Source organism: Alosa alosa, chromosome 12 (genome assembly GCF_017589495.1).
Source record: "Alosa alosa isolate M-15738 ecotype Scorff River chromosome 12, AALO_Geno_1.1, whole genome shotgun sequence".
NCBI lineage: Eukaryota > Metazoa > Chordata > Actinopteri > Clupeiformes > Clupeidae > Alosa > Alosa alosa.
In genome coordinates, this window is record NC_063200.1 from 2723424 (window position 1) to 2738878 (window position 15455).

Sequence of the window (15455 nt, forward strand, 5' to 3'; positions counted from 1 at the left end):
AACAATGTACCTGGAATGGTCAGAAGGGTTTGAGGATCATGAAACCGTGCCCAAAATTAACATTCCTAACACTATAGAACCCAGATCTGGTGAAATTCTGAGATATGGCCAAAGACTTCAACAGTCGCTGCCTCCGGTCTGCATACCCCCAGCCAGGTATTGTATGCACATGGTCCATACAATGGAGACCCTTAGGCATGTGTGTGTGTGTGTGTATGTGTGTGTGTGTGTGTGTGTGTGTGTGTGTGTGTTTGTATATGTGTGTGTGTGTTTGTGATTGTATATGTGTGTGTGTGTGTGTGTGAGAGAGAGTGTGTGTGAGAGTGTATACGTGTGTGTGTGTGTGTATGTGTGGGTATGCACATGGTTCATACAATGGAGACCCCTTGGCAGCGTCCCTGGTGTAATGGCATTCAGTGCTGTATTTAGCTGCAAGATCTCCTGCCTGTCCATCCCTGCCCAAGTAGCACAGGCAGTGGCTCCTGTTTCTCTGCAGTTTTAGAACCCTGGCAGTAAATCTGTCAAAACAGGTGTGCAGAATATTTTTATTTTTTTTATTTCTCACCGTGAAATATAAATATCACGTCTCAACCTCACCTGTCATACAGTGGCCACATATTATTTGCTCTCTTGACAGCGGTGATGTTCTTAGTCTGCCTGTTTTCTAGGGCTAGATTGAGGTCACTAAGTCTGCACTTTAACAGAATCTGCTTTATATCTCTGACAGGAAAGAGATATCATTATTCTCTGACCAATTTGCTTAATGTTTCCTACATTTTCAACTTTCTAACTTTACAAAAAAAATTATCTATTCGAGGGAGATTAGTTAATCTCAGCACAAGATGACTCAGAGGCTTCTTTTCACTCACACGCACATGCACACACACATATACACACACACACACACACACACACATGTGTGTGTGTGTGTGTGTGTGTGTGTGTGTGTGTGTGTGTGTGTGTGTGTGTGTCTGTGTGTGTGTGTGTGTGTTTGGTACTCGATCAGTGCACAACCATACTGTAGCTTCGGCTTTACTGTGCTGACATGCACTAATGATCTGGGAGCTGGCTTTTCTGATCACGCAAAAACAGCATTTACCCCCTTTCTCATTCTCTCTATCTCTTATTCTCTCTCTCCCTCTCCCTCTCTATCTCATTCTCTCTCTCATTCTCTCTCTCCCTCTCTATCTCATTCTCTCTCTCTCTCCCTCTCCCTCTCATTCTCTCTCTCTCCCTCTCATTCACTCACTGTCTTTGGTAAGGGCAGACGAGAAAAGCTTGCACTGCACACAATGTCAACAAGAATAAATTGCACATCTTTTCCAAACAGAGCAATTTCTTCACCATCTGTTCCGCAGCGTAAATCAGTTCTTGTTGATGCAGCTTCTTCCTTCTGCAAACTACCAGCGTCACGGGAGCCAAAAGAGTAATCCAACGTTGCTTGGCACCACTAAATCACACACACACACACACACACACACACACACACACACACACACACACACACTCACCATACACCGCCGGGCATTCAGGACTCTATGTATATCACCCAGAACATTATGAATATATTATGCACAAAGCCCCAGCTGCATGTTCCCTGGGCACAGCATCGCCCTAATTAGGGCCCGGGCACCAGAGGTGCAGGCTGGGCACCGCGTCGCCCTAATTGATTTTCTTTGTGCTTCGCTCCTGTCTTTTCCTCACATTTTTATTTGTATATTTTCTCTTTAATTTGTATTTTTACCACAAATAATATACATTGTTTTCACTATATACAGACAAGGAGAAAAAAGCAATTTAAATTATTTTGCTAAAATACAGGACTGTCATCATTTTATTTTTTTGGAAAATAAAACATACACATCATGTTCTGTATTACACCCCATGCAGCACCTCATGTGAATATGACCATAAATAGCAACAGTCTAAAGCTGGCCACGATGACCATATTGACATGCCCGGACTTTTATTGACATCCCAGGAAATCCAGGAAATCTTGGGCTCAACCTCGGACTATCCACCCCATCCCTCTGCACCCCTCCACACACACACACACACACACACACACACACACACACACACACACTGCAGATGTTACCACTGCATCCTAATCCCATGCAGTCCCCTTATGCCAGGGATTAGCACCCACAACAAGCAATCTGAAAAGAGGGAGGGAGAGAGGGAGACAGAGAGAGAAAGAGAGAAAGTTAGTTACATCCACATGTTTAACTGTAGATGTGGACATGTGACCTTGGAAAGGCTCTGGGATGCTTTAAGTCGCCTGTGTGTGTTAGGGGTGGTGTGGGGGTGGGGGGTTACTGTGAAACACATACACATCATATTTACACACTGTCACTCATCCATATACTGAACCACATACACACACACACACATCCATCCATATACTGAAGCACATACACACACACACACACACACACACACATCCATATACTGAAGCACACACACACACACACACACACACACACACACACACACACATCCATTCATATACTGAAGCACATACACACACACACACACACACACATCCATCTATATACTGAAGCACATACACACATACACACACACATCTGTCCATATACTGAACCACATACACACAGACTCACACACACTCCTTGTGACAATATTGTAATCCGCAAAGAGTTCATGGGGGAGTAAAACTCTAATAATAATAATAATAATAATAATAATAATAATAATTACTATAATCATGATGATGATTATTATTATTATTATTTATTATTATTATTATTATTATTATTATACCCTATTAATACAGCACATTTAAAAAAATAAGTTGCAAAGGGGTGTTCAAAGGCAGTTAAATCAAACAATTATAAAACTAATACATTTTCCAGATAAAATTAAATAAAAAATTAGCTGTGTTTAAATGTAAGGAAATGCCACTAAATGCCCTGACGCTAAATGCCAATAAATGCCCGAGTTGATCAAGTCATGGGCGTTTCAGAGATGATCACATGTCTTGGTCCAGTTAGCAGCTGAATTCTGAACAACCTGAAGTCTTTGAAGGTTTTTGGTTGAGACAGGTAAGAACCTATTTTATACAGTCTATGATAAAAAACGCAGTAACCCAGGTGTGAAGAGATAAAGGCATGTAAATGTGTCTTTAAAAGTGAAGATGAATCTTATTATGACGGCCGCTCATATAATGATTGTCAAAGTTTTTTTTTTTTTTTTCATCATCTTCCTGAATTTTTGGTCAACGATACCGGGACAATCAAACACGGTGCACATGAAATTTGGTGGATATGTAGCCCCACTAGACTTTTACAGAAAAATTTTGTTTTAGTCCCGGGGCCCCTCCTGTGCTGGGCCCCCGAACCAAGTAAAAAAACAGTTTTCCTAAATAACTACCTGAACCGTGGCACTGAGGATGAAGAATCTTTTATGGTATGTTGGTCTCAAGGGCCCACATCAACCTGGCCCAAAATAACTCATTTGTGGTTTGCACCCCCTGGTAAAAAATGAAAATGCAATGTCATTCTGCTTTAATCGCCCCTATCTTCAGTTAAGATGTTCAGAACTGCACCAAATTTTATTTTATGATTGACCTGGCATTCTCTGGGGGTATGCCAAGTTTCGTAGAATTTCATCCATGGGGGGGGTCTAACAAAATTTAGGTTATGTGTACATTTACTGACTGTACACTCATTGGCCTGCATATGGCGGTGCACACATATACATATGCACATACACACAGGTACGCACATACTATCGGTATTAGGACGGCCGATACATAATTACAAATTCAGTAGGATTTAAAGAAAGCCAAATATTCATCATCATCATCATCATGGCTGCATTTCCAGTATTGGCTTATAAGTAGTCGCTTTGTCCACTAGATGGCGACGTTGCAGTGAGACGTAATTTTGTTGGAAGTTAAAAGTGGGTTGGAAAACAATGGGCGCTTCCTACAAGGACTGTAGTTTACCGCAGAGAACGTCTAATAAGGATAGGGCGATGTTCACATGAAATGTAATTCCCATTTCTTCTTGAAGCGAAATAAATCTGAGAATGTTTATCGGACATGCTTGGTTTTTACTGCGGTAATGCGTTAATCTTATAATATCAATAAGGACCTAGGTAATGTTACCGTTAAGCGTTGGTTGAGTGATGGAGGCCAATTTGATTGATTGCATTTGTAGAAAACTATAAATGCGGTTATACCAAGCAAATTGATAGCAGCACTGTATCTTTCGACTGTCACTTGTTGTTGCCGCGTGCTACAAAGATTGAGCTTGGTCTGGTGAAAGCCAGACAAGCCATGGACCTCAGTTACACAGTGCAAAGGAACATGAATCAGCCTATATTTGCACGAACAACAACGGACAACAGCTCTTCAACTTTTGCCCGTTAAAATGTGTATGAACAGTCTAGCGGCGCGCATTTCATCAAGGCCCATTTGGACATGTCAGTTATTTGCACCACTGGTTAGATGTAAAACAGCATTTCGTTTCAGACTACTGTTACTTAATTTGATTGACAATAAAGTATCACATGAACTAAAGATGACTAAAATCTTATGCAGAAGAAGAAACATTCACAAAAAATATGACCTTTGTTTTTGATAGCTGTTGAAAACGGCATGGAACTGACAGAGATGTTTTTGTTTATTTAATTTATTAATAAATAAATACATAAATACATAAATAAATAAATAAAATATAACATTATGCTGATACCTTTTGCTTTTCCCAAATACAATGTAGCCTACAGGTGTAAGTGACCTTTCATCAATCCAGTTGCAATGGATGAACTGTGATGAACTGCCCTACTTGTGATTGTTTAGAGATTTTAAAGGTTTTATAACAATGCTACAACTTCTTTGGCTATTCTACAATCTATTCACCTTTTCAGCGCCAGTAGGCTACTTTCTGTGCAGCCGCACACACACACACACACAGGCATGCCAAACAAGCATACACAAAAGTTTCAAGAGTGGGGGATGGAGTAAAAGATGGAGACACACTGATTAGTGTGATTTATTTTCACGGAAAGGATGTACAGGACTGAGTGGCGGTCATACCGCTATGCGGTACATCTAGTTTTGGAAATATTTTGAAGTGCCCTGGGCTGATAAAAACATGTTTGTACGGTCAAACCAGACACCAAGATTCTTCAAAACAGGCCTCACACGGTCCAGAAATGAATCTACAGATGGTATGATTTATTATGCCATGTGCTGTGATCCAATGACAAGGATCTCAGTTTTGTCTGAGTTTAGCTGAAGGAGATTGTTTGACATAATTTTTTTATAACAGGACATCAATTATCCAATGTAACGCATCACAGCACGTATAGCTACCGCTAATGTCCAGCACGTATAGCTACCGCTAATGTAACGCATCACAGCACGTATAGCTACCGCTAATGTCCAGCAGTGTCTTCCCTCTTTAAAGTGTGAGCAGGGAGGACAGTATTTACTTATTTTTTTTTTCCATATTTTTTTTTCATATAAATATATTTTAATGACTGCAAACACTTCCAGTGTTGATCATTCCAGTATTTTAATTATCATAATAATTACTAATAATTTCTTAACCAAAATAAATGAACCAAAAGAAATCACACAACAACAAAAATAACTAAAACAAAAGAAATAGCTTGAGCACCAACATAGGAATGGTGTCTTGAGACCTGAAAACAAGAATTTACATAAATGCAACATTAAAAGAAATATTCCTGTATATGTATTTATGCATACAAATGCCTTCGTCTATGCACCACTCAAGGAAGGCTTTTACAATATTTCCTGTGCTTTAGCTTTCTGTGGGTGTGTCTACATATGCAAATATATGCAGCACTGATAAAAAGAGTCTAATATGACAGCAATAAATAACTAGACAGCCAAGGCCAGGGAATCAGCTTTAATGACAACAGATGGTGGTATGGCATTGTAGAGAGAGAGAGAGAGAGAGAGATAGAGAGAGAAAGACAAGAGAGCGAGAGAGAGAGAGACGAGAGAGAGAGAAATACAAGAGAGAAAGAGAGAGGGAAAGAGAGAGTGAGAAAAGGACCGAAAGAAAGAGTGAGCGAGAAAGAGAGCAACAGAAGGAGGAAGTGAGAGATAGAGGGAGAGAGGGAGGGAGAGGGAGGAATAATTGGCATGGGGACAATCAGGCCAGATTTGTAACACAGATCGGCGTCCCTTTGCTTGCGTCCAGAGGAGACAAAACAATATCCTGCAGTGAACATGAACAGGGGGAAAGCAATTCAAATTGCTGCAGAAAAAGGTCAGTTTGCTTTTAACCTCCTTCACCACACGGCCTAATCCCCTCTGCTACGCCCCCGCACAGAACAAGGTGTGTGTGTGTGTGTGTGTGTGTGTGTGTGTGTGCAACCTGAGCTGTCGCAGCGGTAGAAGGAAATTAGCATTTTTCACTCACACACACATGAACACACACACAAACCCACTCACACACATACTCACAAACTCTCTCTCTCACACACACACACACACACAAAACACACCTAGACACACTCCCAAACTCTCTCTCACGCACACACACACACACACACACAAACCCACTCATACACACACTCACAAACTCTCTCTCTCCCACACACACACACACACACACACACACACACACACAGACAGGCACACACACACACACACACCATGAGACATTCACCCTATGTTTCCTTATTTTTGTTCCTCATTTGCGATTTTCCCCTACCACCACCACCACCACCACTGTAGCTTTGCATGCAGCCCCAGCAGCAACAGCAAACCAGGCCAGACCAGACCAGACCAGACGCTCGCGGAACTGTAGGCTCTGGCTAGTGCAGCTGGCTTCCCAGGCCGGGATGAGGGCCTTGCAGGGCCCAGCTGGATGAGCTTGGACACTGGGCACTAACCCCTGGCTCCCTGGCCTGTGCTGGGACCGAGGATGCGTTAAACAAGCTCCCGGGGCCACATCCCAACGAGTCTTTAATTAAACTGCTTTTAATTAAAAGGCGCTCGGCCCTTATGAGCTCCTCATAATTGATTTAATTTGTCTTCCCCTCCAGTATTGGCTCTCACCTCTACTTAGGTAATGAATTAATTGATTTATCTCCAGAGTATTTCTGAGTTTTCTAAGAGGATTTTGACATCTTACCTCCTTAATCTTTGTATTTGTTGGCCTCTTATCAATTCGGACCAGTCACTAGGTCAACTCGCTTAGTCCCAAGTCCAGAAGAGGTCGAACGGCCTTTCTTGCACTCTCTCTGGCAGTCTAAGAGTGTATAACAGCAAAGCAAAAACAGAATTAATCATTTCAACTTATTGTAAAATTAAATACATTGTATTTTATTCATTGTAAAATTAAATGATATTCATTATGATGATGAAATGGAAAATAAAACAAATAAATCACCTTTCGATTTTAATTTTGTATTTTTTTTGTTGTTGTTTGTTTTGTTATAATGATATAAAAAAATCTGTGTATGTTTTTGTGAAATTTTCTGTTTTTATATAAGCAATATGGTACACGTGAGATTGCGTAGATTTTCTTCTGTATATCCGTATCCATATAGAATACAACCCACCCCAACTACTTGATGCTGGGCTCCGAGGCCATTATAATGATGTGTAAATACTGCCCTCTTATGGTGAATCTGTACATTACAGCACACTAGTAAATTACCAAGCCTGTGAACACTCTACAACTCTTAATTTCAACTCTCTTACCTCTCTTAATTACCTTATTATCTGCAGAAAATCATAAACCCTCACAGTGTCATTTCAGACCGACTGATAATGTGGCTTTCATATTGGCACGGGGCATTACATTGGCCTCAATCAAATGGCCCCTTTGTTTTATATATCATCCATTCTCACTTATCAGGTGAACACGGCTTTAAAATCCCAATCATTGTGATAAATACATTATGGCATGTCTGCTCGCCTCTGTCACACACAGACGCAGCTTATTGATCTTTCTCTAATTAATTCTCTGCACAGACCTCCCACTCCAGGTGGTAAACTGTGTGTTGTTATGACAATGAAATAAATCATGTTGCTGCCGAGAGACTCCAGAGGTGAGATTTCCCACACAAAGAGGAGGATGGAGGGACTACATCTGGAGAGGTGGTGTTCATGCCACGAGCTTCGGCCGGAAGCCAGCATCAGGACCACATGGAGGACGCTGAAAATGAGCAACAGTTCTGAAGGATGATGATGATCTTGACTGAGGAGCCTGCCAGCTGAGAACTTCAGCAGCATACGAGGAAGGGAGGGGTGAGGTGCCTTCTGCAGTGGATGCCTGTTCATTTTAATTATCAGCAGTCACCCCACAAGTCCTTCCCAGCTTCTCTTTCTATCTCAGTGTCCAAGTCCGTCATCAATCTTGGCAGGCGCTCAAATTATTACAGTGTTGATTAAATTAGTAAAAGCAATCACAATCTTGAAGCAAGTTAATTGGGAGAATTTATTTAGCCCATGTGACAGCTTTATGCATGTTTGATTAAGTATTATAAGGTTTGTTTTTCTGATTTTGCATAATATACCTTTAAATCCTGGGCAAAGTGATCAGGAGCACCATTAACGAGCGTAATAAAGTCTTTTTAAAAACGCCACTGTGTTTATGATTTATCCAACGAGCCGCGTCGCTGCGGGGAGCGGCTGGTCTGCTGATAAACAGGCAGGATGTAATCTAACGGCCACACCATAAATCTGCCCGCTGAAGGTTGCTTGCCGTGCTAGGAAAAGTTAAGCAGAGGTGAACGCAAGTTTATGTGGGTGAACGTGCACATATACATACACACACACATAGGCCTACACACACACTCACACAGAGCTGCTCACATACATACACACTTACAAAAGCACAACAAAAATGTGGGTAAGTGATTTAAATATGGTGGCTTGCCGTTACCCTTGTAAAGTTGGAAACTGGAAAGCTCTCAGCATTAATGAATTCATTGGGTGCTTAGATAATGTGACTTATGATCATAAAATTAGAGTCTGGGCTTTTTATGCAGCACTAGACACATTTCTATGTTAGGCTGTCACTTATCACTGGTAGTAGATATTCCATCATTTTAACTACTTGGAATGCGTGAAAATAGAAATTATAAACAAATTACTGATTCGAGTGCAGCATGTCCGGCTAGTCTGAATGCTTCTCTTTGTTTATGAGAATATGTGACACTGAAAACTTAGTGTCCCAAACTTTAGCTATTTAAATATGGAACACTATATATCGTACAAAATAAATTGACTAGACACAATTAAACTCATTTCCCTTCTGCAATTTAATTTGTTTGCTCTACCCTTGGATGGAGATGTTTTTGTTATGAAAATCCTATGTCCATGGTTTGTGCAAATGCATTTAATTATCTTCAATAACATTTATAATAATCTATCATTATTAATGCATTAATTACCATTATTAATAGTAGTCATATGCTCTCAGTTGTATGCCATTATTGTATGCTGTTTTTGATCAAAATAGTTACCCAATAATCAATGTTATATCAATATTATAGACCGTGTGTCTGCAATAAGGGTGACATAAAATGAAATGCTATTCGCTGTAGGACTCTGAGCTCCTGGGGTTCTGAGCTCCTGGATGTCACACTGTTCCATGTTCCATGTGATCTTCAGATCATATCAGGCCCAATGGTCTTCCCTATTTTAACCAGACAATAGCCTACAACAAGAACAGAGAGGGAAAAGATCATTATCGATGTTATCACTAGGCCTAATTACTTACTCTTCCATATAGGCACAAATTATCTTCACTCGTCTCACACATATGACCTCATCCTTGTGGCCATGTATCTCTGACAAACAGAAAACAAGCTCTGCTGAGGAATGACCTTCACAATGCACCCTCCATTACCTTCTGAATTCCTACGCACAGGCTTCACTCGCTACCACAAGTTTCATTTAAGTGATCATATTTTTAACACACAAAAGTAGTGTAAAGTTCCTTATGTCAGGGTTAAACCTATGAGGCCTATACATTGAAAATAAATGTAGGCTAGAATACCTCATATGTCATCAGTGCACAGCTATCTCTTCTGTGCAACTGTGCTATAAGTTGACCAAAGATCACTAATGGTTAACATGGGCAACTGTTCGAAATAGGCTGATATTACAGCCTCTTTTGATAAACTGCGTTAAGTTATGCTTCCTGAATTGAAAACAAGACATTCTTTTAGGTTCAACCTGTGCATTATAGCCTACTGTGCCATAACAAGACACCTTCCACCAGCTCGATTTTTTTACTTTTAACATGGACCAAATACATTTAATCATCACACTTATTAACGACTCAATCATAGTCCTTCCCTTACAAAAACATTTATTAGCCTACATTTATGGTCAAGCGAAGCGCACAGTAATATTTTCATGCAGGCTACAAAATATTGTGTTTCTGCAGTAGCCTACTATGCAGAGTTTATGTCCAATATTAGGCAATTCCCCGAAAAACTGCAGTTTTGACACAAATATTGCATAATGTTTAGGCTAATTGTTACTTATGGTGGAGACTGACAATGTGTGTGTACCGATAGGACATGTTGTTGGGGCAACGCTGTACGACATGTGTTTTGCGACATGCCGCACTCTGAAACGCCCATGACTTCGCATCGGAATTAACCATTGCAAGCCATTGACTGCATTTTCACATTACATGTTTATTGGTCTTCTTGATGACATGATTACAAACCCACACGCTTGTTGACAACTCTTGCAGAGACTTCATCTCGGTAATTATGCTGTCAGGGCCATGAGTGTGTATATCCATCTTGCAATCTTTGCGTCCTTGTTTAGATTGCTAGCCAACAATTTTGGTTAGCCAATGCATTCGTGCCTGTGCTTAGCGGTTGATCGGGTATTTAGAGACAACATTAGAATAGTCCTTTCAGTTTTGATCCTCATGTGAAGAACACAGTTCCCCTGTTAATTACTTAATTGATATTGTATTTCTCGCTTTGTATTTGCACGGGCAGAGTAGTAGGCTAGCTAGCTAGACAGACTATGAAGAAGAAGTGTGGATTCCTGCTGGCCCACACGAGCTTTATTTTGTTTTAAGCGTTGCCTTTTAGAGGTTTAATAAACAGTGACGAAATTGATATTACTAAACTGATATTAACTGTTGTTGTCATGGCATGGTCAGTGTATTGTAAATCATAGAAAGAGTGAGTGAGAGGAAGGGTGCTGGTAATAGTGTTTCTGTTGTAATAATTCATACACACAATTATGAGATGAAAAGCAGGTGTGTGGCTGGCTTACTAATGTTTGACTTGCGTTGTTTGTAGAGTTCTGTTGCCATGGACCCAGCCACTGAATGCCATGCCTGATAGAACGGCAGCGTGCCAGTGAGAGATGCTATAGTGTGCAGGAGACCTGCCTGCACGTACACGTGCGGACGATGAGGAGCTCGGCCTTGCCTTCAGCAGTGCAGACCCGCAGCTGGGCCTGGCCCCGCCGCCGCAGCCTGGGGCTCGCCTAGCCCACCCATGCCTGTGATCCCCATCCCTCGGCGGGTTCGCTCCTTCCATGGCCCCCACACCACCTGCATGCACTCGGCCTGCGGCCCGGCGCGCACCGCACAGCTGGTGCGCTCCAAGTACAACAACTTCGACCTGTACCTGAAGTCGCGCTTGATGTACGGCTTCGTGCGCTTCCTGCTCTACTTCGGCTGCAGCTTGTTCACCTCCCTCCTGTGGGTGGCGCTGTCCGCCCTTTTCTGCCTGCAGTACGTGGGCGTGCGCGTCTTCCTGCGGCTGCAGTACAAGCTGTCCATCATCCTGCTGCTACTCGGACACCAGAGGCTGGACTTCAGCCTCCTCAACGACCTCCTCATCTACTGCATGCACGTCACCATGTTCCTGGTGGGTGGCCTCGGCTGGTGTTTCATGGTCTTCGTGGACATGTAGGTCTGCCGGGGACACAGAAATGGATGAGCCTCTCATGTAGGTCTGCCGGACACACAGAAATGGACTAGCCTCTCATGTAGGTCTGCCGGACACACAGAAATGGATTAGCCTCTCATGTAGGTCTGCCGGACACACAGAAATGGACTAGCCTCTCATGTAGCTCTGCCAGACACACAGAAATGGACGAGCCTCTCTTGTACTAAAAGGTACCTAAACTCGGCAGTCGGGGTCACGTGGTGTGGAGGTGGTTGGGGAAGCACTCTGATCTCACACGGTGTCCTAAAGGGAAACTCCAACAAGGGCGGGAAAAAAGGGAATGGAGATACAGTGGCCCAAAAAAGAGTTTAGACAGGTAGACAGGTAGACAGGTAGGCAGGTAGGCAGGTAGACAGGTAGGCAGGTGGGCTGTTTCATCAAAAAGCTGATTACATTTCCCAAGGGTGCTTAGATATCCTGGTATTGTATCCATTGAAAAACGTTCTACTAAAGAAAATAAAACAGGTTGTCATTTGTGAAAGAATGGCGATACCCTTTAACTCACAAACTATCAAAACAGGATCAGTGTGTCTGGTAACCGCAGGAGGAATGCGGTTGAAACATTTCATTAGCTTAGAAAAGAAGAACCCTAGAATAAAGTTCACAAGAGAACATGCAAAGAAAGAGTGCAGTTTTCGACACATGAGCCCAGGATAGAGATCTGGCGTGTTCAAAGAATATTTTAAAATCTTAGAATGACCATGGGCTACCATGACAACCTCACAGACGCTCTGATGAACTGAAAACGTTTCTGTCTGAAATATGGCGGACACGCCACACCGCTAACAGCGAAACGCGTGGAGTCCTGTCCTAGGTGTTGCCAAGCCGTTCTGAAAGCTGAAGTAAATACTAAGATGTTGTAACTGTGACCTTCGCTGAAGCCTTTCTCCGGGGTCCAAATACTTTTTGTCTTAATTTTAAACTATGTCCTATTGTTTATGTCCTAGCAAGCTCCTGTATTATGGGGACCATTGGAATGAGAAGTGTGCTTGTGCTGTCTTTCCTTTTTAAAATTCCACTTATTTTGACCGTTTTTTTTTTTTTTTAACAGTAATAAAATTTATTTTTATGTGCTTCAAGTGTCTAAATGCTTTCTGGGGCCATTGCATGTGTATACACAGATGAAAGTGTACTTGAAGTCTCTGTAACTAAACTTGTTCAGCTTTTCTTGTTTTATTTATTTTGTTCTTTTTTTAACATTCAGTAATGTTGATGGTTTATATAAGGTGCAATGGAACAATGTGTGTGTTTTGTGTGCAGTTTCTGAGTGTCCAGTAATGCGCTGCTTAGGCTATTTGTTGCCAATATGTCCCTCATCAGTGCATTGCACTGTCCACTGGCTGTTTCCTGAAAGGTTGGCATTGTGGCCTCTTGTGGTTGGCCGTGCTACAGTAGCTAAGAGTCACATGGTCATTAAAGGCCTCATTCTAAAACAGATTGTTACCCTCTTCAGGCTTCTGAGGCCAGTAGCACCATGCCCAATGCCCCCCACACACACACACACACACACACACACCCCAGCGTCTGTACTACCAAGCAGAGTGGTGTGATGCCCATGGCATTACGCGCCCAACATTGGCAAGAGCCCGCTGGGGGGAGTCACAAGCGTTCTTTGTTCTGGGATCAAGACATCATATGCCTCATACTTGGCAAATCAGACATTTTAGTGTGACCCTTTGTGCCGTGACATTGGGAAGCAGGGGGCATCACACGCATGGAGGCACAATCTGCCTGTGCCGCTGCGAGGAGGAAGTGGTGCCCCTGGAGCTGCCAAACGGCGTTAGCGCGAACACATCACTCACGTCAAACACGGAGCACACATGTCCAGCTGAGAACTCGCCAACAACTCGCAGAGGTTCACACACACACAAGGTCGGAGTGTACCAGTGCAGGGCACTCTTTTGGGAAGTTTTAATTCTTCAGATCTCAAAAGGCCTCTCAGGAAGAATTATCGATGATTATTAAACATTAAATAAAAAACTAACTTTTGTTGACTTGTTTCCTGTATCTCTGATGTTGCATGTTTACACACAGGCCCTATTTTGCTAAAAGATTTCTCTTTTATAGGTGCTCACCTGAGAAAATATCATTTCAAACAAGAAAAATAAAAGGCCTTCTCTACTTTATTCTTGCTAACTGACAGCTTGTGTTGTATATATTGTTATATACATCTTCTATGGAAAACATCAAGAGACCCCTGTACATGTGTGTGTGTGTGTGTGTGTAGTAACCACTCCACATGTGTGTGTGTGTGTAGGGATAGTAACCACTGCACATGTGTGTGTGTGTGTGTAGGGATAGTAACCACTGCACATTTTCTGATGTCATCCTATGGTTGCTGAGTTATGAGCATTCAACGGTCAAATTCAAATTTGCAGTGGTCTCTTAATTTTGAATATAACTGTCAACTCATCCAAATGTCACTCAGCAACCGTAGGATAACATCAGAAAAATGTGCAGTGGTTACTATCCCACACACACACACACACACACACATGTGCAGTAGTCTCTTAATTTTTTACCAGAGCTGTATATGGTTATGGTATGGCAGATGCTTTAGTCCCATGCAACTTACATTTTATGCCTACACTAAGCATAATAGCAATAGCACATTAGGTATATAATGTGATGATAATAATAATGCACATAAAATGAACATTATATTATGATCCCATTAGAGCATCCATCTCTGAAATACCACCAACTCTGTTATTTGTCTTTTGTTGTTTTTAATTTGTGTCTTCAATTAGTAAGTCAACAACACTACACTTTTCCCTCCAAACTGCCATCTAGTCCCAGGTGTCCAAAAGAGAGATGGCCAGTGCTCAGGTTGTGAAGGTAGCAGACTCCAAGGATCATGTTTAAAAAACCTTTATTTGAAGTTTGTGCATAGCAATGATAAAAAATAAAATAAAACTCAATGGGTCTTCATCAGGGCATGGCCTAAGTACCCAAGAGAATGGTATGTTTCAAAAGGTTAAAAGATGGTCACATGGTGAAGTCACAACAGCATATTAGAAACGTCAGTCAGTCATTTAAGGGAAACATACAAGCCAAATACAGTGTTGTATAAAGTACTAGAAAGCAATACTTGAGTAAAAGTACAAGTATCGTACTAGAAAAAGACTTTGGTAGAAGTGAAAGTTACCTTTTCAGAATATTACTTAAGTAAAAGTCTTAAAGTATCTGATATATACTGTACTTAAGTATCAAAAGTAATTTTCTGATATTTAATGTACTTAAGTATTTGAAGTAAAAGTAAAAAGCAAGCGGTTTTATTTTTAACTTTTATTGTGAACTTTATTTTGGCTTTCTTATAGTAACGCATAAAGCATATTCAGGGTTCCCATATCTTCTTAATCTCACTCATCAAATCAAAATCACATTCTTTTCTAGGACTTTTCAGAGAGGTTATATAATAATTCACTTCAACTGAGAAGTTAACAAAAAATATTCCACTATTCCACAAGTTAACAAAAACAGAAAGAAAGAAAGCCTTTGAAATG

General features: G+C 41.4%; 1 protein-coding gene across 1 annotated transcript; it reads left to right on the forward strand.

Moving 5' to 3' along the window:
- Positions 1-11383: 11383 nt before the first annotated feature.
- Positions 11384-13943, forward strand: LOC125304604 (transmembrane protein 250). The gene has a single exon (XM_048259010.1). It carries the CDS (start codon positions 11494-11496, stop codon positions 11911-11913), a length of 420 nt encoding a protein of 139 aa, XP_048114967.1. The 5' UTR covers positions 11384-11493; the 3' UTR covers positions 11914-13943.
- Positions 13944-15455: the final 1512 nt, after the last annotated feature.

Bases quoted from the DNA above. Each gene is read 5' to 3' on its own strand.
- LOC125304604 (XM_048259010.1), top strand. From the start codon at position 11,494: ATGCCTGTGATCCCCATCCCTCGGCGGGTTCGCTCCTTCCATGGCCCC.